A 27501-nucleotide genomic window follows, 5' to 3' on the forward strand; every position below is an offset into this window, starting at 1 on the left:
ACATAGCGTAGCCCATTCATCAGGCTTAGTGACTGTCCAGCATCAATCATCCAGTCTTTTGAGGTTTCTCTCCGGCCTGTTTGGCCTGACTTCAGGTAAGCCCACGGCTACACTCTCATTGAAACACACACGCAGACACGCTTCCATGCACGCGAAAACACACCTACACATGCCGTCACTCATGCGTGCATGTGCTTTGACAGACGTAGACATTCCCCTTTTGACTTCCTGCACTGTTTCCATGTGCAAGGAAAAGTCTGAAATGGCTTCCATGTGCCAGTAGGCGTTGAAGGCTCAGTATAAACCTAGCCATCAGTTTGTGCTAATGCTTAGCTGTTACACCAGGAAGCCCATCTTGGTGCTTGAGGGTCTTTACCTACTGTGTTTCTTCCTTACGTGCAGCTTATTTAGGTTCTAGCCTGACTGTTTATGTATTTGTTTAACAGAGCAGGGACTCCTCATTAGTGGCCATGCATGGCTGGATGCTGATGATAGCACCCATAGGGTATCAAGACACAAGGGGAGGTGATGCTAAGTTCAGGAGGTTGGTTTTGCCCCCCTCGGTCCAGCTGCCTCATAGTGCTTCCAAGGTATTCGTCAGGCCTCCAGGCGAGGCTGATGTACCCCTGGAGGATTGACAGAATGAAGGCTGACTCTAGATTGTAATGAGGTGGAGGGGGTAGTGTGGTGCACTTGAAATAATCACAGATTGGGATAAATGGGGTCTTATAAACCTTAGGAATGGCGAAAGAAGCCCATGAATATGAAAAGCGTCCTTTCCTTGTCTGCTCCTTTTTGCCGTAACGGCCAACAGAGCACCTTCACTGAGGTAAACTGACCTATGCTTTATGTGACACCTGATTGCTTTTACACTGAGCAAGGACTTTTCTTTCAACTTGTTGTAATGGATATTAGTTTTGGTCAAAATCTTTGTCCAAACAATGCCAGTATTTTTATGTTTTCTATTTAAATCCTTTTCTCTTTCTTTGATGCTCTCATTCCCTCTCCCATTCCTTATGCCTTACTTTTTTATCATCTCTTATATCTCTTTTAATCTGTATTTTCCTCCTATTTATTCACTACTAAGTCACTCATCACACTCACTCTTACTTTCAACCCCAACCCCAACTCATTTACCCACTATCTTCACTTCACTCCCAGTCAACTTGTCAGTCCTCCTCTGGTCTTCCACTTACCCTCCAGTTTGGCTCGCTCGCATTGCCACTGGAGCGTTTTGGCCTCTCTCAGCTTTCCTTATCAGACAGAGCTCATTTGGCTACTGTACCAGGGCTGAGTTCAGACAGGGGTTGGCCAGATTATGAAGGGAGGCTCCCCCTCCCTCATAAATCCCCAACTCCCTTGCTGCTGGCTTGGCTGGCCTATGTAAGCCCATCACGTTGAAGGGCAGTGGGTCAGATGAGAATCGCAAAGAATAAAGGCTTAAAAATGACTACAGCTTTAAATAACTTAGAGAGTTATAGAGTCAGTTTGGTGTAAAAGGAAAATGAGCACAGGCAAATTTGCCCACCGATACCAGAGTTTGTTTCTCTACTGGTGTAAAAACACATAAAGCATGGTGGTTTGAATGGGGATAAAATGGTCTCCTTGCTTACCAGTGACCTGGGTTCACTACACCATCCATTTGTGTTTGCATGCTAAATGTGCTGCTCTATAATCACCATTGCCACTTGCAATAAAAGTCGTAAAAGTGGTGTTTCTAAACGGCATCATGGTTTCAACATGTGATTTAAGCCATATGTGTCAAAACACAATTTATATCTACACACCATATGTGAGCAGATTCCATAGATAGCCATAGACATGTGGTGTAGAGCACGTCTTTGGAGTTTGTGCAGACAGCCTATTGTCGTTACAGACCAAGGCTGCCTCTCGGCTGTTTAGTTAGCCTTTAGACTGCCACCAGCCACCAGGTACCCCTAGGGACACAATAAAAACATCCATCATACCACTGGCTATCAGCCAGCTTGAAAAACGAGTCTGAAAGAAAAAGTAGAGAGAGAAAGTTAATGACCACATGTCTGAATACTCCTGTGAGAATTCCTGCAGACTCCCCATCTCACCCTGTTGTCTGTCACAGTCTCTTTCCTTGCAGCTCTCTATTCTTTCAGACACACACACACAAAAGGCCTCTCTGTCCGTCTGGGGGCCATTGCATCACAGACAGCTGCTTTAAGTCACACTGAGGAGTTATATGTGACCCTGACACTGGGGTCCGACAGTGCCTTCCCCTCTTGCTGACCCGCTCCACTGGGCTCTCTCCTACTGCAACCTCTCGGGTTTCTTTAATTAGCCCAATTATTCTATTAGGGCCGCAACTCTCTGTAGACCCCACCATTGTCTTATCCTGATGTCCTTCCTTGTTTCCATCTCCACACCCCAAAGGCCTTGAGGAAACCATTATCTAGGAGGAAAACCATTAGGTGTGAATAGGTCGTAAAAACAACCAAGATGACATGCTAATGGGATAGGCGAAGTGGCACAAAGCAGAGGCTCCTTTGGTCTTTGAAGGGCTCTTTTTTTAATATCTCCTCCTGTGCTTCCCATTGATGGTAGTACCTACAACTACTTTGGGCCTGTCGGAGGAAGGCAAACAGGAAAATGACACAAACCGGAGCAGCGTGACACATGGCGAGCTTTTGATACACTCCAGCTCTCAACCCGGGCGGCAATGGATTAGGACAGCTGAAATAAAGCACGTCTGAGCGGGATGAAGAAGGCTCCGAGCCTGTTCTTTTTTTTTTTTTTTTTTTTTTTTTTGTTGCAACAGAAATAAAAACAATCTTCAGGGATGATGGGAATAGCAGCTAGGAGAGGGTGGAAGGATGAGTTGCAGCCCCGACAAACTATGTGTCGACTAGACGACGCATCTGTCTGGTTTGGGTCGTCAGGCCCAAACGAGGATGACGCCACACTTTGGGTTGCAGTTTGCTATCCTATTCCATCCTAAATCCCAGCCAGGCTGGTGCCGAAACAGTGTTTGTGGGAGGGCTGTGACAGGTTGGCACCCATTAAGCCTATTGTTTTATTGTAAAGGGAAAAGGCTATTTGGGTTTACTGGTAAATGCATCACCGCTGCAACGCTGTCATTTTAAATACGGAAGTTGAAACGCTATCCTCTCCTCCGTGTGTCTTTTCTGGCTGAGCACCAAGCTCATAAAGGAGGACAAGGAAGGCATGAGCAACTGCGTGTGTGTGTGTGTTCTTAGTCTACTACCTCGTACCTGCTTGGGCCTCACCCCTCTCTGTCTAGGCCAGCTCTTTTTGTAAAGATATCGATGCCTCCTGCCACTACTACTGTACTGACAGAGGGATTCAGACTATCCGTAACAAACAGTCTACCTTTTACATCATTCTATGTGCAATTGTTGGATAATTTTAATTGGTATGCTCATATGCTGTTGTTTCTTTGAATATATGTATGAAATTTAGCACTATTAGTATGAACCCACCTTTCAGCTGCTCTTCCCTTTACTGAGCCATTGGTTTACATGTTAAAATGATCCCTTACTGTCTTAAATACTAGCCCACCATACTTAAGCAAGTATTGAATCTTAGTTTTCCCTATCAAGTAAGTTCAGACATATGTGAGATGGAAAGTACAAAGATTTCAGAAGATCCGCGTTATCTTTAATGAAATGTGTTGTGTAAACTGAATCAAATGCTTTTACCTACCACCATCTTTTATATAAAAGTACATAAAATGCACCTGAAAATCATCCATCCCTATAAACAAGACATCTGTTTTATTTGATTTGTTTTATTTGTACTTTAAACTGTGGTTTTCAAACTGGGATCCAGGGGTGGTTATAGGGGGTCCCCAGCAAAAGGAGTAATAGAATATTCTTCACATTTTTTGGTAGTTGGAGCAACGACGGAAGAAATAGGGTTTGCTGTGTTTATTGATTGTAATTTATAGTGATCGTAGTTTGATCACTGATTAGCTTTGAAGACTTTAATTTTCTTCTAACATAACAGAATGCATCTATTGTGAGGGACATTGACATGAAGTTTTGGAACCATTATGATAACGATAAGCATCCTGTATGCAGAATTCTGACCAGATACCTCTTACTGTCATTTTGTGTTATTATCATTTGACATTTGAGCAATACGACTTTAAGCGGTGAGGAAATACAGTTCATCCAGTTTTTAATCATTCTTTCTGATTGCTTTGTAGGGAGCAACGATAAGGCGTGACGATCGCACAGGAGCCATCCTCGTGGCCCGGATCATGAGAGGTGGAGCTGCCGACAGGAGTGGTCAGTTCCACCTTTTATTTTTTTTTACCCCCTTTCTTACTTGGGTTTGACCGTGTGTGTATGCATTTTTCACTACTGAAACATGTGCATGTGAGTCTGCAGTGTGGAGTCAAGTATGAAAGAGATTTTTATTCCAGCAGGATTACATTCAGTGTGCAACAAAGAAGGGATGTATTTAGGAATTATCCTTGCACCTGAAACCACCAGTTCTGTACCATAAATTGTTTTTTCCACTTTGTAAATATGAACATGAGTGAGAAGCAGAGGCTCTGCTTGTTGCCCACATGTTTTCGGTTTGATTTTGTATTCATCATTGTGTCCAGTCTGTTTTTCAGCCCTGCCACGTTGGAGCCAAAGGCAAATTTCCACATGTGTCGACAATAATGTTTTGATTCTTTTCCAATCTCAAATGCCACCATGACGATAAACATTAATCTGGTGTACTGTACACATCCCCAGGCTTTGCGAGCACCGGCCTTTTACACAGTAGCACACTTATAGTTAGGACATTAGAATAATGGAGTATAAGAGAGATTGGAGATATGCAAACTTTGTGTTTGTGTGCGGTAGGACTGATACATGTAGGAGATGAACTGAAGGAGGTCAATGGAATCCCTGTGGATGACAAGAAACCAGAGGAAATCATTCGTATTCTGGTAAGCCTCATCTGTTTGTGTGTGTGTGACTGCATTCTGCCCTGTGCGTGTGTGTGTGTGTGTGTGTGTGTGTGCTATCCAAGGGTTTCTCCCGTGTTTCAGCTCCACTCCCTTGGCGAAAATAACATTCCTTGTTTGTGATGGCTAAAAAACTCCCCTAACTCATCCAGGACCCCATGCCTCACATCGCTGTGCTGAAAACCAAACACTGGCCTTTCTCTACAAGTCTTTCCTGGCCTTTAGACCATATGCACTGAGCCACACGGTCCCCCCGGATGAGATCGATGCTTAATAGTTCCTCCAAGCAGGCTCCGCCGCAGGCCTCAAATGAGCTCCGTTATGGGCCTGAACTCTGCCAGGGGGGGACAACTGGAGAGGAAAGAGAGTCTCTTAAACTCTGGAGGCCTTCTCAGACACAAAGGCCTCCGCAGCAGATGATAGCTCTCAACACTCCCCCTTTACCCCCACACACACTCATACTCTCTCTCCCTGCCAAGCGGAGTCATCCAATCCTAATAACCCTTCCATTGTTGAAAAATCAAACAGTGCTTTGCATTATGTGACTTTCATTGGATTAGGTGCTTTGTGAAATATTTGCAGGACAGATGACTGCTGTTTCCAACCCTACATTTGTACCTAAACTACTCTATCAATCTTCAGGCCCAGTCGCAAGGAGCCATTACCTTTAAAGTTGTCCCCGGCGTCAAGGAAGAGGCGCCATCCAAGGAGCCAAAGGTAGGTCTTGTACTGGCTTAATCGTTATGTCGATTGGGTTACACTCATCGATTAAAAAAACAGAAAGCGCCTCTCTGATACCTTTTTGTTGGATGTGAAACATTGTTTTTGAGCCACAGTGAGGATATGATGTATGTACAAGGAAAGTCGAGAGCTGTAAAATGGTATTGAGAAGAGGGAATACAGTAACCAGGCTGTTTTATAAGAGGAAGGGAAGGTATTTGAAATGTTGATAATAATGCAGAAACACCTGGGTTTTGGTTCCAATAACAAACCTTACTTTGAGGAATATACGTTTTTTCTACAAAACCCTTTTTTTCAAATGTTAAAGGAACCTGTTTTAGCTTGTACTGCTCCTCATATTCTAAATACATCTGTCAGTCATGAAAAATTTACAGAACCATAGTTGCTGGCTCTCGTTTTAATGTCTACACTGGCCAAGTAACGTCTTCCACTGTGCAACCCAAAGTGGGATGACATGGAAAATTAGAGACAGTGACTTCAAAGGATTCTCCCACCTTCCCTGACAGCCCTAAACAGTTGTTCAGGGCCAGACTTGTTTGAACCATTAGCTTAGCTTAGCGAGGCTTTAGAAGATGTAGTAGAGGCAATAAAGGGACAAAATAGGGGCTGTGAATGAGTGGAACAAAGTGTGTAAATTTGCCTCAAACACTGTAACATTGATCAACACAGTTAAGTGTAGTGTAGTAGAAGACAGAAATTGATGTTGCTTCGGGGGCATGGACATTTACAGGCAGCATACTATTAACACTATAGACTGGGACCAGAATCAGTATGATACTTACTCACAGAAGTAGATTAAAGGTGCTTTCAGACAACAAGCTAATTGCCACCTGGCAATTACAATGTTTTTTTTATAATAAATCGGTGGAAACAGGGCACAAATCCACCGTGGCGGTTCCTGGCTACTTCCAATCATACCAGTCTGTATACCACAGGCTGATGCCATCCACCTTCTTATGAAGCTACATAGAGCAGGTTGTAGCTTAAAAAAATGGAAATGGTCAGTACTATGATATACAGTATATAATATGGCAGGTTTTGTCCGCTGGTGTGATAAAAGCTGTTTATTTTCTCTGACCGGATAACCAGCCTTCAAACTGAAATCGAACATCTAAAGCTGATGTTGCTCCAGTACAGTTTTTCTTCATTGTTCTGCAGATGAAGAGGTGTGAAATTAAGCTCCTGTATTGTTTCCCTCGCTGTAGTTTCTGTGGCTGCCGTGGTCACAGAGCGAGCACGGACAAGTTGAACCATCATAAACTCCAAATGCAAAGAGCTGTGCGGCCTCCCCCTCCTCGCAACTGTTTACAGTAAAAACGGAGGCAGCCGCAAACACTGTCTGGAAGTGGTGTTAAGTTACGTTTTTATATTTTCTTTCTGTTTCAGTTTCTTGTGTAGTTGTACAAGAACTTTAAGACTTATCAAAGAGTAGGTACAGAAGATGAATCCATCCAGACATTCCCCGCCAGCTTTTAGTACTTAAAGTTTCCAAGACTCAGTGCTAAAGACACATTTCTGTTAGTACCAAAAAAGTATTAATGGTTTGGTGCCTAGCCATATGTAGGACAACATTATCTTCATTCATGTGGACTGTACCAGTAGACAGTAGCTTGTAGCCATTCATTTTGAGGGTGGTTTAACTGTCACTCCAACCAGCATACCATCATTCTCACCCACTGGGGTGTTGATGCACCATTTCTCACACGCTCATCTATCAGTAGCAGACAAAAGCTGGATTCGCTCATCGGTTTTAAGCTCCAGGGTCGAAGGCGGTTTATCATTATTCACAGCGCAGCCCACACTGCATGTGTAACAAGAGGTGTACAGGACAGGGTGGGCCACTTCCATCCCTTCTCATCGTTTAATGGTTGAAACTGTCTGGCTGTTTAAGGGAATCCATCTGAAAAATAGTCCGCCAGTGCCAAACACTCAGCCACTCCTTCATGAAAATAGCCTGCGCGCTTACATCAGGTAGTGTAGATGCATCAAAGGGCAGCTAAGTGGCTGAACATGTACGGGCCAAAAAAACTGAGCCAAGGGAAGAAAAGCAGGAGATCTTAGCGTGTAGATGTATGAGTGTATTCTGCCGGAGGGTTTAGCAGCCAAAGCGACTTTTATGACCCAAACAAAACATCTCTGTCTGAAACATAATTTTACAACATGGCACAAACCACTCTTTAAATCAATAGGACATTGAAAAATGTAATCTCTCCCTCCCTCCCTTGTTTTCTCTCTCTCTTTCACACATGCACACTTTCCTTCCCTCTCTTCCTTCTCTTTCCACATGTACTGAGGTGTCTTAGGAGTGTTAACTCATCATGACAGAACTCAATTCGGACAGAAGACTCAGCAAGGTGCTTTAGCTTGCAGCTCGTCGCCCACATCGGGAAAAGATGTCGGAGATTTTTCCACTATAAGGTCCAACCTCCTTTGTGTTGATGAGGTGTGTCCCACCCCCTCCGCCAAAGCAAATCAGACCTTAAAGAAAGAAAACAACTTTTTTTCCCATATCGGTTTGTTCCTTAATGTGGAAAGATCCCTGATATTAGTTTGTGTTTAGAATTCGTCAGTGGGTGGAACACAGCGCTTCCAAGTGGAGCCTCTGACTCAGGAGATGTTAAGTCTCACCACACTTGGAAGATGGTGACAGGGCTTAGTCCGTCCTAAGTGTTGATGGAACGACGCGGAGAGAGTAACTTGGCCAGCAGTTGCAGGTTTCAACTTCTGATTGCAATGACCTTTCTAGAATAATCACCCTGAGCATTGGTGAAGCACCTTCTGTGTTTGCCGTGATGGCTTGCCCGCAGAGTTCACACTCTACGCAATGGAGGGATTTACAGTGAACCGTTGCTTTTTCCTGTTGTGCCCTCAATCCAGCTCTTTGTTTTCTTCCCTCCCCCTCCCCTGCTGCACGTCCAGGTGTTCCTGAAGGCACTCTTCGACTACGACCCTAAGGAGGACAAAGCCATCCCATGTAAGGAGGCTGGACTGGCCTTCAAGAAGGGCTCCATCCTTCAGATCATGAGCCAAGATGACGCAACCTGGTGGCAGGCCAAACACGAGGGGGGCGCCAATCCCCGTGCCGGCCTAATCCCGTCCAAACAGTTCCAGGAGAGGTAAGAAACAACCCCTGCTAGATCAGCCTGTCCTGTCTACTGTCTACCGTTGCCTCTTAACAAGGCTGGCCCAACTGTCTTTACTGCTGTCACAGTCACACAAGTTTCACTCTCTTTCTCTTTCTCTCCCCCCTTTTTCTCTTTTTTTTTCTTGCCTCACACTGCCAAAATAGTCTGGATTTCCGCACAATGTCTGGCCCGAAATGAGTAATGACAGAAAATGATAGCGCTGGTACCGATCCACTTTGGACGGCAAGTGGATGGAAAATCGCACATCAGTGTGCGCTCGGACGGCCGCACTTGATGTGCAACACAGAGCTCAGGAGGCCGGGGCAGTTTCTTGGCACCGCCCAAGAGCACCCGAGGAGAAAAAAAACACACACACACACACACACACACACACACATAAAAAGAGGGAGGGAGGAGAGCAAAAGAAGAGAGAGAACATTTCACAAACATTCAGATTTAACTCTGCAGTTTTGTCAACAGCAAGTGCCTTTTTCCTTCACCTCCCTTCTTTTCTTTCACCAGTCTTAGCTGACAGAATGAAAGTGGTGGATATTGAAGAGTGGGTTCTCTGTAGCATAGCAGGGAGTGTTTATTATTCCCTATGCGCTCATAAAAACTGATGGTTTTATTGTGCCTTTTCTTTCTCTTTTCCTCTCTTTCTTTCTCCTCCTCTCTCTTACTCCAGGAGACTTGCACTGCCGCGACCTGTTGCGACTCTCCAGTTCCAGAAGACCTCTAGCCGACGATCATGTAAGCATCTTTCATCCTCTGTGATTGGCCCTAACAAACTAGAACATGATTACACTCTGCAACAGGTGGGTGGCCGGAGGAGAGGTAATGGAGAGAAAGGGATTGTAATGGTGAAGGGAAGGGAAGGGAAGTTGCTCAGGACCCGTCTCTGCACTCTGAGGCCACTGCTGAAGCCTGCTGTACAGTTGCGCTGCTTCCCGCCTGTCATCGGAGGAAGTGCTGTGTCTGGATTTACCTTCCTTCTTATATTCCTGTCTGCTCCATGTTTCACTCTCTCAGTCTCTCTTTCAGTCTGTTGCCTCTGTCCCCCCTCTGCCTTTCCATGTGTTGATGTGGTCTAAGTCATGCAGGAGCTTTAATGCGAAAGAGGAGGGGGTTTTGCCCTTTGGAAAACCTCTCTGAGCTTTTACACCTTCCAAAACACCAGCCAGCCCTACCCATCCAGCTCACCTCTCCACATCTCAGAGAACCTAATGATGGATTAATGATCTGATACTAGACCTACAGATGTGACGGAGGCTCAACACTGCTCTCTGGAGTGCATTAACGTACCCTAACCCTGGCCAGTCAGTGCAGCAAAGTTAGGGAGAACGCATCAGCAAGAGTACTTAGCAGAAATGTGCTATAACAAGCCTGGATCAGGAAATAGAGGGATTATAGCTTAATCACCCTTATAAATCAAAGATTGTTGATTGCTTCATAATGAAGACAGAAGACATAAACTATGTTACACAAGAAAATGACAGCAGCAGAAATAATTAGGTATAGCCTAGAGACCCTGGTTCATACTCATACCGATAATACAGTGGAAAAGAGAATCATCACCACAGTAAAATAAGAGTAGAAATACTGTAGTCTTCAAGTGTTTCACAGTATATCTTTGAATCAGCTAACCTGATCTCTGAATAGAGGGCTTTGATAGTAAAGCTGTGAGTGAACTTTGACAGGTTTAGAATCACAGAGGCAACGGCCAAGAATTATGGTGCCACTGGTAACAGATTGAATTAAAATGAAGATGAGAATGTTATAAAATGTTCTGGCGCAGACCATGGATTTCCTTGTGGCTTTTCTGATCATGAAAACTAAAATTTTGCAAACATTTTGGAAGCAACAAATCAATCAACTCTAAAGTACATACATAACTGTCCCCAAAAGGAACCTTGAAACCGCTCCATCAACAACGATTTTGACTTAACAGCGGTTGAAGATCTTTGCCATCTCCACTCCCAGCAGCCACCAGAAACAATGCAGCCTTGAGAGTAGGTAGTAGAGGTCTGAACAGCCCTAGTTTTTTAAGACCCGTCCCCACCTGCTCTGGCAGCTGTTTATGCCGCAACCGCTTTGCGCCCACAGCAGGATTTTTCTCCCTCACCTGACTGAATAGCTCTACAAGAGATTCCCTGTCATGCAGTCTCAAAATGACAAAGACATCAGCTATGATTTACAAACAGCTGCCAAATAACAATTTGGTTTGTATATGGTGAGCTACAGTGCGTGAACAGAAGGCTCTCCAGCTGGCATCATGACTGTGCATTACCATATGACTGCATGTGCCTGCCTGTAGCCATGAGGGAGGAAAACATTCTGCCAATATCTGCTGTGGGTCTTACAGAACTTGTGGGCCAGCCCACCCCACACAGACTTGCATCAATATTGTGCCCAACATCGTGCACTGCTTTTTGTGATCTTCAAACCTGAAAAAAATTAATTCAAAAATTCAAAAAAATCATGCGACGTTGGTGTTGCCATTGTGAAATATTTTTGAGTGAAACTTCAATACTAAAGTAATAACAAAGACATCCATATTATAGTGTTTATTACAAGTTATCCCACATATATACCCCTTTCCATCAGTGAAAGCATTCCCTATATATTTTCCCCCTCCGTGCTTTACATCCGCTACCCAAGCTTACTTTAAAAACTCTACATAACTTCTCCTCCTATGCACCTTTCCTGTACTGCCTCCAGGATCCAAAATTAACTTTTTGGTATCTGCCAACAGCTTGTAAACTGTACCAGACAAAATATTTTTCAACTGGCCATAAAACTGCAGCTTCACAAAAGTGAGGATTTTCTGGTTTTCCTTTAACTTACTTTATTTTTTTACTCATATTTGACAAGTGGCGGGTGCTCATTTTGGACTCCCTCCTTGCATCCCTGCTTTGTCTTCACATCTTTGCCTATATATAAGTTTTCATAACCACATATTTAGGCCCAATGAAAACAGGTTGTGCTCGACAATGTACAACTTGCCTCCCTCCTTTCATTCTTTCATTCCAAAACATATGAACCCTCAGAAAAATACACTACACTTGTACTTGGTTTTATAGGCCTGCTTTGGTCTCACAATGACCCCACTGAACCAAAAGCTAGCTCTTATTGGCCATATTTTTCACTGTAGATTACCACTTTGAGACGGACATGTCCATTTGACTACTTGTTTCCCTCAACATGGCGGTGAGCCCTTAATGTAACGTGACTCTTTCAATATGTAGCTCTGAAATAACCAAGAAAGCTACGCTGACCACCGCTAAACTTAGCATTAGGCTCTTTTTACCTCAGATTCAATCCCTCGGGTGAATTATGGATGTTGTCATTTCCTGGTTATGTTCAACCGCATACTGGCATACATGGTGCTGGATGGCCAAAAATAGCTCGCTAAAAAGTTAAAGACAGACAGTGCTGTACTGTTCCCTTACTATTTCATTTTAATGGCCCAGTTCCTCTTATGAGTTATGGGATTTGTATCCCCCCTCCCTCCCCACTCTATGCACAGAGGGCAGGTGTAAAATGTTGTAGAGTCCGCTGTGGCCCCTACCAAAGGAACATATGTCTCCTTTTGACTGTAGCAATACTTTCTTCCTAATGTCATACATACTGTAAGGATTAGTTGTGTGTGCAGCAGCAGTAGTAGGAAGTCCCTTGACATGGCCCCCGTTAGGACTAGATGAATAACTGGGGAATGATAACAGTTCACTCTCTGTTCTTGCAGAGACGCAAACACACGCTCATTTCCTGGTGTTCAAAATAAAAAAAACTCAATTAGAGGAAAAATGTTGGATTCAGTTGGAGTGTAAACAACGAGCTCAGTGAACAAAAGTGAAGGGTGTAAAAGAAAGTCCAAGCTGAGAAGAGGAGATGCAGGAAAGATGGAGAGAGAAACAGTTGAGGGGTCACATTCGGTAGCAGATGTGGCCCTGTGGAGTGGTGGTGGCTGGGTCAAGAGAGATGGATGGAGACGAATCTTGGATCCTGGCCCTGAACACGAAGGACCGGCCTTGGCCCCCGGGCCATAAACTACAACCTAATTGAAGGATACTGTGGAGACCACGCTGTTACCGAGTGGAGGACGGAGGTGGTGATTGAGGAGGGGGTCCCTCTCTCTCTCTCTCTCTCTCTCTCTCTCTCTCTTTCCAGCCCGGGAGCTCCGTCGGCTGGAACAATATTGGTCTTGGCGAGGGGCTGCGGCGAGCATTGCTAAACCGTGTCCATTTACGCCTAACATTTGCAAGATATAAATAATCTCTTTCCTCACTGTTGCTCTCGGCGCTTTTGTGGATGCATTCCTCGGTTATGAAACTGATGTTTAAAATGCCATCAGTTGCCCCGTTTAAGCCAATTATTTATCGGGTACAGAGGTTAGATCAACCGTTTTACATGTATAGTTGTCAACCTGTCCTACCTGCCTCCTCCCTTTTTACCCCCCAGCTCCCTTCCATTGATCCCTGGCTCTCCTCCAGCTTCCCCATCTGTTCTCTCTGAACATACTAACGTCTCCCTGGGCTTTCTTACAGCGTGTCTGTTCCTCTGTCTGACATGCAAACCTCTCCACTGTCTGATTGTTTGGTTTGGTTTGCAGTCTGCCAAACACGTGGACACACTTATCGCTCACCTTGGGGTCTCTCTACATCTCTCTCTTCATACATTACAGTGCTATCCCTCATACTCTTGCTCCCTCTCTCTCCAGCGAGTGACTGAACCATTTGGAAATGGCGCCCGAGATTGGTCTTAAGTGGCCCTGAACCTGGCCCTGTGTTCAATTTATCCGTCCATTTCATTTTTCAACTTAAACGCTTACAGACACAGGAGTAGATTTAGAAGCGCAATGGGTGCAGGAGGACAGTTCCATTTTATTCTTAAAGGTTAGGGCCAGATAACCCCATGGAAACCACCCTTGAAGTTTTATAGATCAAGTTGTTATTTTTTCCCGTCACAGTAAAACTCCCTGCATATTGGTTCTTTGTCAGTATCCCAATTCTGACTTACCTGTAACATTTTGTTATATATAGTAGTATAGTATAGTCAGCTATTTAATGCAGACCAGCCCTACTCTGTTTTTCATTCACTTCCTTATCCTGACTTTGAATAATCAGCTCTACATTTGAAGGCCAAAAGATGCATGACAAAGATCTCATTCTTTCTCATCTGGAAAATTCCACCGGTCTCCTGTTGGTTGTTTAAAAAAGAGAGAGATATAGCAAGCAAGAGAGAAAGTGACAGCGTCCAGTTTGTTCAAGGAGAAGGCCATCTGTATGCTGGCTCGCTGCAAGGGTGACATCAGCTCATAACTCAGGGCCATTTACAGGTTGCTGACTAGGGGTCAGTCCTTTGTCTCTTCCTCCCTCGTAAGGAGATAGCTGAAAGATTTCCTAGCAGCCGTGCAGATTAACTGTTCCAGATATAATCCATACAGTTCCAAAGCCAAGTACAATGCAAAGATACTTACTATGTTATGGGATTGTAATAGGCAGTATGACTTAGGCTGATCTGTTGTTTACGATACATCTGATTGTCTGACCGTTCAAGCTTCTTTCCACATTGGACCTAGTTGAGATATCATCATGATTCTGGATCTTAGACATTACTATGACAAGTATAATGTCATCATAACCAATAAAAACAGAAGCCGAAACTACAAATATATGACCCAAGGTCTAATAAACTGATATTATCCTTCAACAAACATCTACTCGTGTCTCTTTTTGATATCCATCCCTTCTCTTCATTCCAACACTACCCTCATCTCACCCCTTCTGTCATCCTCTGTGGTGGATCTTTGGCATGTGGGCGACATGTGATACACCCCTAAGCGTGCATCCCTTTCCAGGGGGTGAGTTTGACATGAAACATCCAGTGAGGCTGGTTAGCTGACTGGTGGTAGACTCACTGACTGCACAGTGAGAATGTCTGCGAAAGTCGGCGGCCGCAATCTGGGCGGCCATGGCTCCCTGTGCTCACTAAATGATAGGCTTGGCTGCCACCATCACTGCAGGCCTGGCCGTCCACATATGCTCACATCAGATCATGACTTCAGCTCATTCTCAGTGCTCTCAAAATGTTTCTATGGGCAGGCGGGTAAAATGCACTCTCAGAAAAAGGCAAAAGACAAGGTTTTGTTTCCACCATTTAAGCATTTGCAGATAGGCCATGCCCTGTCGATTTACATTCTGCAGTGTTATCGCATGGTGTTTCATTAGACTAGGAACGTTGCTGTTCAAGGCTACAAGGCCATTAGGCAATGCAAACCATTCCTGTGGCAGATAGGCACCAGATGAAAGCCTTCCAGAGTGTAATAAGGGCAGCACTTGGAAGGATTTTAGATATCTTTATCATTCTCATATTGTCCTTGTTTCCTCTTTCAAGTTTCCCTCTGTCTTCCCCTCTACAATTACCTCTCATCCTACTCAAACTGTGGGTTAGGTGCTGGTTCAACTTAAAACGTCCCATTACAACGAGAGGAGGGCAACATCAGTAGGAGCATTGCCGTGAACACTAACATGTGAAACAAGATGTCAGATAAAGACACATTTGGCTCCACACTTCAAAACAGTCACCGCTCTCAGGCCTGATGTTTCTAGCACGAAACCACCTTTGCAGTGATCGGTCCTGACTGCTGTTTTGGCTAGTCATTAACTCCGGCTGTGACGTAACATCTCCCTGAGCTGCGGTGCGCTCTGGGAAATGAACATGGTGCTGTAAGGCGAGCCCCATGCTGTGGGAGATGGTGTTATGTATGTTTTGATTTAACCTTGTTTGGCCAAAATGGGAACACGTGAAGGGGAGGAAACATTTATAAGTGCCTCCAAATGTTCACGGCATCTCAAACCAAATACAGCCAGATCATGCATCGGCTACCATTTTGAAACCATCATCTTATAGCTGTTTGGATGGCGCTCTTAAACATCTGGAGTCATTTCAAAAGCTACCTTAAATTAAAATGAACTGCTTTACTGTATAACTCACTCCGGTTTATGGTCCTCTTATTATTTTGGTCTAAACTCCAGAGCAATGTATCAATATTAGGTAGCCCTTTGGAGGCTCTTAATCTAAATGTGTTTCTTTCTGTGAAGTCTCAGTGGATGCACCACAGACATGTACCCCAGACTGTGTCTCACTAGGTAACAATGGATATGTCTTCTATCAGAATAGAAACAGTAGAAACGTTGTTTAGCAGAGTGTGAAAGTTCATTCTTATAGTTTGTTAGAATAGTTTGCTAAGAAGTCTTTTTGGAGCTTTCAACTGCATGTTGTTGTCTTCATCAGTGGATGTTGTTAACGTGGATTTTCATCACGTAACCTGGTAGAATTTTGGTTTGGGGTTACAAACTACCTCCGAAGTTCAATATTCATGTGATACTTCACCCACTGATGATCTTGAGTTGAAGTTGAAAGCTTCAGAAAAAGCTAGTGAGTGGACCTTGAGTCAGGAATTATTTTTTTAATATATGAAATTAATGTAGTAATTTAACTTATAGAAACAATAGCGCAGAGTAATTGATGTTACTGTATGATAGTGGAGCTGAGCATTTTTCACAAATATAACAAAATGAAATAGAATTATGAGCTATTTCAATTTTGTATGAGAAATGACTGCTCAAAATGATACTTTATTATGGAGAGTATTGTATACTAGTGTACTTTAAACACAAACTTAACTGTATATAGCTCAAATTAGAGTGTTTCACATATGAAATTAGGATGTTAACTCTTCTTTTTGTCATTTGTTTGTCTTTTGTTTGCTTTTCTAAGATGATGTGGCTGTTGAGTTTGGTAGGTTTTCTCTTCTTATTCTCTCCTCTCCTCCCTTAGCTTACTTCTTGTAATCTAAAATTTCCCCTAACTGTGAGTCATTTTTATTCCATGCTTCTATTGCACTCACAGCTGAGGAGATTGAAGGTACTTCTTGTCTGACATCTCCCATTGAATCTAACTTGATAGGTCACTGGCTGATAGTGTTGCAATACACAAACAGTGAAACCATTTGTGATTGGTTGCCCCTTATGATTTTTGTGTGTAATGAAAGGTCTACCTCTCACCTCTGCTCTCCATCCTTCTTGTTTTCATTTGGCCTCTCTTCTCATGTCAAAGCTAATAGCTCTTAAAGGGGAACATCAGACGTCACTGTCAATTTCTCCTCTAAAACCTGTGGAGATTTTGCAGGTTATTGGCGCTTGCTTTGTACAAAGTCTCATATTTCACCAGCTAACTTGTCATTTTCATTGGAGTGGACATCATTTGGAGAATCATTCCTTCACATCTCCAGTAATCTTCCGCCCGCCGAACTCACTCATAATACTAAATTATTCATAGATTTCCTAAAAACATCCAAAGCAATGGCCAGGGGTGTCGTGGATTGTATAACTGAATTCAGTTTAATGTTAATGTTTTTTGGTATCCTATGTTTTGTTTAAGTAAATTCATTGTATTATTTTTATAGGTAAGAATAGAGAAGAGCTGGAGGTCATAGTTAACCTCTCTTATTTACCGCTACATCTATGGCTATCACTCTGGACAAGTAGACTTCATTAACATAAACTCTACCAACATGAATAATACAAAAAACAAATCTGATTTCTGTCTTGTTAACTGTACCTGTGTGTTATTTCTCATGTATTTCTGTGGATTTGTTCTTTTACTTTCCCAGTATGTAGTAAGAGGGGTAGGTGTCTCATAATTTTTGACTTTTCTCTTTAACATGATGTTGTGCCTCTCTTCTGGCTTCTCCTTTCTTTCTCTTCTCATCACCAGAGGACGCTGACTATAGTAGCGGATTCCACCTAGGTGAGAGATGTTGTCTTCTTCTCTTCCCTTTGTCCTCTGCCCTCTTGATGTGGCTGTTCCATTGATGCAGTGAAGGCCTTTAGAGTTCCTCTCCATGCTTCCCTGATCCTTTAGCCCTCCCTTCATAGATCACGCTTTGTAGTCCATGCCATGTTACACTGAGAAATAGTTACCGGTTTTTCATAATGTGCTTGACATATTCTTTTAAAGCTCACTGTGTTCTTGGTACAACTGATTCAACTTGTACTCCCATGTAAAAACACAAAGAGTAGCTCTGTAGTGGTACACTAGCCTATGGGGTGCTATTTCTGCTCCTTTGCTGACAGCATGAGTGCACTGGCAGATCATGTCATGGATTTGCAGAATGTAGTAGTTATCCTGTTCTGCCTCTGCTGTGGGTCTGAGGACATCTTTGAGAACGGTTCTGGATGGATTTGGGTTAAAAGGACGGCTTGTTTTCCACGCTTTGTTCTGGAGGTCCGGCAGAGGGCCGGTCTCGTTGATGTGGTCCCGGTCAGACTTAATGACAATTACCGTGGCCCGCTTTGGTTCTGCAGCCCTTTCCAGAGAGCTGCTTCCAATTCTCTGTCTTGTACAGAAAATGTTCCCCATCATGTTTTTATTACCACTGTCATTTTCCCGACAAATCATAAGGTATCGTCCCTCTGGAGGACCACAGGCCGTACTTGCTGGCTCATGCACGAATCCTCTGTCTGTCCATTTCCCTTTTTTTTCTCATTTCTGTCTCTTTATTTCTTTTTCTGTCGCTCTCTTGCTCTCTGTATCCCATTCTGTCTATATTCAGATGTTAAGGTCAAGAGGTGAACTGGCCTCAGAGCTCTCTCTGCACACTACAGCGTTTAGACTCCAGATTTCACAGGATATCCAGTCCACATGTGAGTTTATAAATACTGATTTTGAGCCATGTCTGCCAAGCTCAATCAGGGTCACTTCCCTAGGCCGAACTATGCCAAACACCAGTCCATTTTTTCCACTCCTTTCTGTCCCCTTCAGGCTTGCCCTTACTGTCACCCTGCCTCCTCCATGAGGTCAATGACCTCAGCCTCTCCTCTTCCTCCTTGGTACCCAAACAACATCCAGCACTCTAGCGGGTTAGCAGCATTTCTCGACTCCAGCAGCCCAGAACGAGGTTTAACTGAAATGAGAGAACCTCGGGAGGAGGAGAAGAAAAAAAATTCTGAGTTATAATAACATCTTCTCTATGAGAGTACTTGCTGCATGGCTTTTCAGCCTGTTGGATGTGGTTGTATGATTTAGAGTTGGCCCGTCCCTAAAAGTTTGAAATCCTAGAACTTACAGATGCTTTTGCAATGCTACTGAGGTTGCATGGGGAAATAAAGGAGGAGGTGGGAGGGGGTAGGCAGTTGTTGTCCTTAGTTTTTGGTTTGTTTTCCCTTCATGCCTCTCTCAGTGATGCAACGTCTGTAAAGTACTTTGCCAAAAGTGATCCTCGAGCATGAGGAGGAAAACTGCCTCCAGTGACGCCTACTTATCAGGTCTTTCTAGACAGCAGTGCTTGGAGACTTTCATTTCCGCACAGAGAATTGAGAGTAGTCTGGACACCCAGGTCGCATCCAGGTGCACCAAGAGATTTGTTTTTGAGGTGATCCATCAGTGCGCTCGCCTTGAGTCACAAGCAGAAAATCCACTGCGCTGTGATAAGGCTGCGTAGGCACGGTGACACCTCACACTCTCACTAACATAATCCCAAAATTCCCAAAAGTCACACACTGAACATTCAGGGAAAGACGGGTGGATGGAGGGCATGCAAGAAGCTCCAAATCAGTTAAAGCTTGAACGGAGGGGGGCTGGGATATCCATCAGCCCCTCACGATCCAATTATGTCCAAGTTATGGAAAAAATGGAAAAGTGTTATAAACTGAAATAAAAACGCTCCATTTCCAAAATGAGATGAGTTCATCAGGCTGCAGGTTCAATAGTTGTGGACGTGTAGGAGCCAATACATTGGGATTAGTGAGTTTTTCCCCCAATCTGGGTCCAAACAGGAGGGAAATTTACTTTATAAGATTGAAATGATACGCATTTTCATAAATATCCAACATTTGGATACTATCGGAGCAGGTATATGCACTGGCTTAACAGGTGTGCTTTTATCAGCATTAGCAACAAACTATTCCAGCTGTTTAAAGACTCGGAAAAGAGACGTGGAATTTCCTTGATTGTGGTTTTGTTTTAGAGCGTCTTCTCTGTCTGAACATCAGACTGTTGAGACAAACAGGAAAGCAGGCATTTAGCCTTAGTACTTTTGGCACTCAGAGACCTCTTTTGGCATGTTGATAGTGGCTTTTTTTTTTTTTTTTTTTTTTTGCCAACACACAAGACATCAGGCATCGTTTTGAGACGAGGCATTCCTGAGCCCAAAGAGCAGTGGGATAAGACGGAGGGGAAAAACAAATAGCTCTCGACACAAATGGACCTCTTGCAGCCAAAGGTCTAGAGCCCTATTCCACCGTATAAGCCTGTAACACTTGGGTTGGGTACCACTTTCCAAATGCTTAGTGCGGGGGCTGTGGAAACTACTCCCAGAATGTGTTCTCCCCAGATAACACTCTAATGAGTTCACCACGGTGGACTGCTACACGTACATATTTCAAACGTCACACCAACGAACTTTACCTCTTGCTTTCATTGCGTTTATTAGTAAAGGAGTGAAGTGCACCGGCTAGGCTGAAATTTCACTGAAACTTGCTTTGTTAACGTCCCTAAAGTCCAGAGGTTGAGGCGGATACTGTATACACATACTGTTGTCCAGAAATACTTAAACGTTTGATACAATCAGATACATTAAAAACTTTACTACTACCATAATCCTTTTCACAGATGCCTGTTAGCAGTTGTGTGGAGGGAGCATTTGAAGGACACACGCCTGTCTATCTGGATGTGTCCACTTTCTTCTCTTTACTTGCTGCCCTTTTAGCATTCTTCTCTCTCTTCCTGAATCCTCTCCCAATTCCTTTCCTCTTCTCTCCTGATTCCTCTCCCAATTCCTCTCTTCTCATCTCCTCGAGACCTTCTTGAATCCTCTGGAGGCATTTTACAGTACATTATGTTGGCCCACAGTGACATGGCTCTACTTCTTGTCTTTACAGTAATGTCAGATCTCCAGAGATCTGGGCATGTTCATGTTTCCTTGTGTTATGCAGGCAAAGCAAATTGGTGATATATCAAGCAGAGCAGTCCTTCTGTCTGCCCCAGGCTTTTGTATTTTTGTCATTATGAGTGGCAACGCTCCTCTTCCTTTTCTTCACTCTTGGGGTAATAATGGCTGACAGTGTGGAAAGCGTCCTCCACCTCCCTCGCTGCCTACCATGAGCCTTCCTCATCCCTTCCAACCAAGCCAGTAATGGGCACGCATAATGAGTTCGAGAGAGCCGGTAATGCTTCCCACATTTGGTGCCCACGAACAGGACTAAGTGTTACTGCGTTAAACCGCAGCGTGCGGCATAGAGCCGAGAGTGTAATACTCACTTAATCCCCAGCTGCCATGCCTGGTTAATTCCATAGATGTCGTCTCCATTAGTCCAGATGAGAGAGGGCCCCCACCGGGAGAGCCCGGATGGCACTGGAGCTGTCAGCACAGTCTCCTATAGTTAGGCCACAGGCCCTAGATGGCGGCCCTCACTACACTGGGGCCTCGCAACAGGTGGTTTCACTATGAGCCTCCCTTTCAGCTTCACCGCACTTTTTCTCTCTCCCTCTCTGCAGAAAATGAAGTTTGATTGGAGGGAAAATGGCAGTCATTTTTTATTCTTCTCTGTGTTGTCATCTCACTGATCGCCTACGCGTGATGTCTGGAAGACCTGATGCTTGCATTGTTCTCAGGCTTCTCTTCTTTCAGACACCCATTGGCAAATGCATGACTTGAGTCTTTTTGAGTCATCTGTTTTTTTTTATGGACACTTGTCTTAATGCACTGTACTTTTTTTCTTTTACAGTTGCAGCCATGTCTTTTACAGGTGCGGGTTTGTAGCAATTGCAGCACAGGATGTTAGTGTCCGAGTGGGCAGTTTGTATTCACAGTTTGCAGAGGCCTCCGGGCGCTTTCTTTACGCACATGCTGAATTTCCTACGTGGCTGTTAGATATTATCATACTGGAAAATGGGCTTGCAGGACTGCTGGCGACGTCCAAGCAATTGTGTGTGTATGGCTGTGCGTAGTCTCAGCTTGTGTTTACACTGCGTTAAATGTGCTCATCTTATTTTCCTCCACTTTTTTCATGTTTCTGTTTTACTGAAAGGATTTGAATCAAAGTGTCTGTGTGTGAGAAAAAGAGAGAGTAGAGATGGTGTGTGTGTGCACACACGTAAGTGTTCAGTTGCAGTTTTGGCAATTACCCAGTCACAGCCTGGTGCACACCATTAGGAGGTGCGTGTGTGTGTGGGACTTAAGCAAGGAAACTTTAACTCCATACCCCAAGACACAGAACACTCTTTTGCAGAAAAATACACCAGGACACCGCCACTCTCATTCCAGCGAAATTCAAAACAGAACTATTGTCAACAAATTTGATTTGACCTGTCAAACCATTGAAAGAGGTATTGGATCTCGGTGCCACACATATCATACATTCCTTCTCTGCTAGTAAGCCTTATGCTTGAATCATGCTGTGACAAACATGTTGTTGTTCCAACATACCAGAGGCTTTTCATGACAAACAGGCAGACTTTCTCCATTTGAACTGGACTTGAATCAGTCCTTAATTCTGGATCACATTAATTTCCATCCCCTCTGTCTAATTCAGTCTCCATCAGTACTGAAAATGAGATGGTTGTTGGGGGGGGGGGTTGGGGAGGTATGGGGTGGTGCTCACTGCTGCACAAGGCTTTAATTTGTTTACCCTAGGCAGCTCTAGAGAGGGCAGGAGCATTCTCCCCATTGTTTGGATGGAGCTGTCTAGAAGGGTTTAAGTGATCTAGAGCGGCACTAGAGGGCCCCCCTCAGCTGAGGGATGGCAATTTATATTAACTGTAGAGCCTCGTAATGAATCCCTGTGCACCTGCCTACTCTGTGGAAATAAGCGGCGATTGCCCTTGGCCTGAGCCAATGAGATGGCAGCTTGTCAAACTCTTAATACAGATAGAATTAATGACTTTCATAGTATTACTTAAAGCCTAATTAGCCAGTAGTGTGTTTACGTTGTGATAAATGACTGACCAGAGTGGGGTTTTGGGTTTGAACTTTCAGAAAATTGACTGCTTGCTTTCAATAGGATATCATTAACATTATACTTTTAATGTTTATTGTAATGATGTCAACCCTTGTGGATATTGGTTACAGTTTGATGTCTTTACAGAAGAAATGCAGATGAGCGGTGTGTGTTTTCCACTGTGTGGCAGAGGCTAATACTCCCTGCGTTGGGGTAGGGGGGGTTGAGGGTGCTGAATGAGTAGATTAACCACAGGAGAAATGGCACAGACAACGTAAGCCACAACTTGCCCACAGTGGAACAAAGTCTGCCCTAAATGTTCAGTGTAACACTATATTCAGTACTCGGGCGCGTGTGTACGCTCATACGTATACACAAGCTCATGCAAAAACATTATTATTCTGCTCCAATGACTTACAGTGTGTTTCATTTGTAACTAAGCATAGGTCCGCAGCTCCATCCCTTATTAAAGGACTGTTTGGAAAAGAACAAGCTGAGAAGAATGCAGACTCTTTTTCTTTGCTGCAAGTCTGCACAGCGCCACAGTGGTTTGAAAATGTTGTGGAAAGTATTAAGGGGGCGGCTATCAGGAGCTGTTTCAACTCCTGATTCTTCTCTCAGTCCATAATTTTCATGCTGTCTTAAATCTTACCCTAGCATCTTGCGTCATATCTTTGAGTTCATTAATTACTGATTAAAAACTGCAATAATGAAAGAGAAGGCAGAAAACAACCCATGACCGTAAGCCGAAATAGGATATTAGACATCCTGGGTTCTGGAGATTTACTTCTTTTTAGGTTCAATCAACATCTGTCATAAATATGAAACCGTAGTCCTCAAATTAGGGCTAAATGTCTCCTTTTGATATTGTCATAGATTATCAGACCGAGGCGTGCACACTCTTGGATCAGTATGTCAAGACGCCTTTGCGCCAGCAGTCACGGAGGACACCATAAACCAATCAGAGATGACAGAAGTTGTAAAGTGACCCGAACACACAGGGCAACCTTTCCTTTGCGGCCAGCCAAAGAACACTAAATGACACACACATACCTCACAGCTATCTAAAATTGCAATGTGAACGAATTGCAAATCATAGCCTGACAGTTATGTGAACAACCGTTGACCAACCAGCAGTAAATTCACATACTGTAGCAGTCAATTACACGAAAAAAACATCCAGTTTCTTCCATTTCACACAATGATCCCTTAGCAGAAATCTGGCTTTAGAGACCACAAGACAAATATAAAAGAAACACAAGCATGAGTCACTCCTACTTTGATTAAAGCGGAAAAATTGTTAATGAGAAAACAGCCAGTAATGTTGTGTATAGCTTTTCACAAACTCAAAAGCCTTAAAACCTCACCACAGTCTCCAAGAGATATGTGCATGCACGGAAGAAGTGAAAGAAAGTCAACTACATGTCACCAGGGGAAAATGTGAGTAAAGTGTTTGAGGGTGATATCCAGGGAAACTGTTTGGCCGAGTGTTACTCTGTTCTTCTTTCACCTACAGCAAAGATAGCTGTCATAAAACTGAGCTGCACAATACAATATGAGGTATTGGACATCGAGCCGTGGAGGTGTTTGCCAAGACACTGAAACGACCATAAATCGAATTGCACAGCTGCGGGCTCATGTGTGCATACAGTGGTGTCGGAATTCAGACACCGTCATAGACATGCATACTGACACAAACATTTTTGTGATTTTTTTTTTGGTACCTTACAGATTAATGTGTTTTGTTTCTGTCTCCTTTCCCTTCCACTGTCATTTCATCCCGGTCTTCCAGCTGGGTTCAGGAGAAGCTTCCGTCTGAGCAGGCGGGACAAGAAGACCAACAAGTCCATGTACGAGTGTAAGAAGAGCGAAATGTACGACATGGCGGACGTGCCCACGTACGAGGAGGTCACCCCGTACCGCAGGCAGAGTGGAGCTAAACACAGGCTGGTGGTCCTAGTGGGTGAGTAGAGATCTGGACTCAAAAAACTTTATTAAAAAAAAGCATGTCACGGCTTACCTCACACTTTGTTTTTGAGATTAGGGGGTGGGTTCTACTGCTGTTAAACTTGGCACCATAGATTTTAATAAAATCCATCACCTCCCTGCGTAGTGACACTTGCAGACGACTGTGTGACTCAGAGTTCTGCAGCTCCAGAAGCCCCAGGTGGCCTGGCCTTGCCCTCCCACGACCCGCAACCCAGAAATGAGCTTCCCAATGCAGGGACTCACTCGCATTCATCCTGGGCCTCCTTAATTTAGACTTTTAGCACCCAGTGGAATCGACGGAGCAGACCTCATATTAATCAGTCACATTCACTGCTTTCATTTACGGCACCTCGCTCTCGATGTCCTTTCACTTTTTCGAGCCGACGGAATTGTTAACACTTGCTTGGAGGAGCGGGTGTTACAAAGCCCTCCAAAGAGCTTCATAACGTGCCAAGGTCTTGAAATGAATTTAGCGGTTTCTCATTCTGTGTTTGTGGTTGGAAGACGAGCGTTGCCAGTGAATGCTGGAACAATATGCTAAGCCAGGTGCAACAGTAAAGACTTAAATCTTTCTCAGGACCAACTGTACCATCAGTGAGTTCTAGGCTTTTCCACATTTTCCTTTTTAGGTTTGTTACTTGTAACAAAGAATGACAAGAATGTCCCAGACACAGATGGAACAAAAAATTCCCCAAATTTTGAGTGCAATTCCTTCCAATCAATTCATCGAGGGACGAGATACACTCAAGGAATGAGGACTCAAAAGTCTGTTCCACTCTTCATCTTTTCATTTCAGACATTCCAAAAGGAGTTTTTAAACATTCGTGAGGTTAATCTAGAAATGAACACCACTGGCAACAAGGTTTCAAGGTTGTTGTTTTTTTTCCTCACGCATGCTCTCTGCAGAGGTGTGCTCCTGAGCCTGATTGACCAGGCCTTGGTTCACTTAACTGTTCCACGCAGAGCATGGACTTCATCAGACGTGTTGCTAATTAGCGAGCCCATTTTCCTGCCAGCATGTCACAGCCTTACACAGAGGATGCTGAACCTCTCCCACCTGTCATGCTAATGTAAATATTTTCAATTAACTTCCATAATTTGGAGGACAACCTATGGACAATTTCACACGTAACGAAGCGGAGGGCCAAGGAAAGATCTGCTTTATGTTTCTCTGCCCTCCCTCTCTCCTTCCTCCTCCCACCGGACTCTCTTGATTTCTCTTATTAGAGATCTTTTCTCTGTAACTGCTCTTGTCTTTTTCTGTTCAGGGGTGCGACACTTTATTCCTCAATGTAAGGGCAATGTTTTTAACGCTTGAGAAAATCACTCTCCACTAATAGTATCTGCTCTTCTTCTTTTCTGTTAAGCAAGTTGTTTGGTTTGAAAACTTCAGCCCCTGTTGTGAGTCCTAGCTGCATATTTTCAGCTTCAGACCTGTTCTCTGCCCTTTTTCAATCCCAGCCATTGACCTTTCACAGCACATATACAGTGTACAATAATGATGGCAGAAATACCACTCAAAATCTTTTGTACTTTTAGTCTGTGATTACAGAGGTAGACAAAAGCCACCAATTTTAAATGTTGTGTTCTGAAACTACAACAGCCAGCAGACTTTATCAGCTATAGCTAGCTGCATAATGAAGCTAGCATTAGTGAGTTGGACTCTGTGATGTACATGATATTATGCTTCCACACAGTTGGACACAGTGGATGTGCTACTACATTTTTTCGAACATAATCTGTAACCCCACATAATAACATAGTTGGCTAATGATATGCCGCTCTTCACTTCACTGGAAGTAGCTTGTATACTCCTATAAGTAGAAAGCTAGTTAGCTGGACATGCTAACAACTGCAGCTTATGTTAGAGCAGATAAACACTCTGTTTAATCCGTTCCACTTCTGCTCTTGTGTTTTTGGTTTTAAAAAGTAAAAAAAGACGACTTATTATTGCTCTTACTGCGGCCCATTGACCGCCTTTAACATGTGGAGAAATCTTTTCAGGAATGCCTAAAGGCGTTTCTTTATTAATATGGACGCACAGGTCCACAGTACCCACTAATGAATGACCTGCTGCCCACCTCTTGCACTTAAATGGAGCACACAGTCTGAGATCTGTTTCAAAGACAAATCAAGATGCTTATCTGTGTTTTTATACATTTTAAATCAGACAGCCAATAAAAATATATATTTTACATAGTGCATGCATAGTTTGACTGAACCACTGATGGTTTTGAAAGAAATCTGATTATTTAACCTGACAAAATGGTGTGCTGATTTCCACATTTCCTTGTAACTTGACACACTGAACTTAGAGTAATATTTTGATGAATTGAAGGTTTGTAGTTTGGGGTTTAGCCCTAACATATTTCAAATATACTGATGCCTAAGTGAATGCTTATGTGGTATCCAAATATATAACATTGGAGCTCTATTTGAAGACTTCCCTCCTGTTGAAAATGTAGTAGCAGTGTATTGTTAATGATCTGTGGTTACCACACTGCACCACTGTCATCCTTTAAATGTGGTAGCAGCAACGCCAGCACTGTGTGTAATGCTGTAATATACCCTGCCCTGGATGTGAGGCAGGCTGGGAGGTTTGAGGTCGGGTCGTGGCTCTGGGGCCCGTAGCTGGGCCTCGTTGGGCCCGGCCTCGGCCTCTCGGCGCAAACTGCATGCGATGTGCTCCGCG

General features: G+C 43.7%; 1 protein-coding gene across 4 annotated transcripts in view; it reads left to right on the forward strand.

The window, feature by feature from the left end:
* The window catches only part of mpp7a (MAGUK p55 scaffold protein 7a), a 136251-nt gene that overhangs the window by 88098 nt on the left and 20652 nt on the right, over positions 1-27501 (forward strand). For 2 of the 4 annotated variants that reach the window (XM_051411251.1, XM_051411252.1), the window contains exons 7-15: positions 4199-4280; positions 4851-4936; positions 5597-5671; positions 8615-8811; positions 9506-9570; positions 15921-15968; positions 16600-16620; positions 17599-17631; positions 24613-24783. In XM_051411251.1, the coding sequence (XP_051267211.1) occupies positions 4199-4280; positions 4851-4936; positions 5597-5671; positions 8615-8811; positions 9506-9570; positions 15921-15968; positions 16600-16620; positions 17599-17631; positions 24613-24783 (778 nt within the window). The remainder of the gene's footprint in view (positions 1-4198; positions 4281-4850; positions 4937-5596; positions 5672-8614; positions 8812-9505; positions 9571-15920; positions 15969-16599; positions 16621-17598; positions 17632-24612; positions 24784-27501) is intronic. The other 2 variants (XM_051411253.1, XM_051411254.1) reach the window with 2 other exon arrangements.

This window comes from Dicentrarchus labrax, unplaced genomic scaffold, assembly GCF_905237075.1.
Source record: "Dicentrarchus labrax unplaced genomic scaffold, dlabrax2021, whole genome shotgun sequence".
Lineage (NCBI taxonomy): Eukaryota > Metazoa > Chordata > Actinopteri > Moronidae > Dicentrarchus > Dicentrarchus labrax.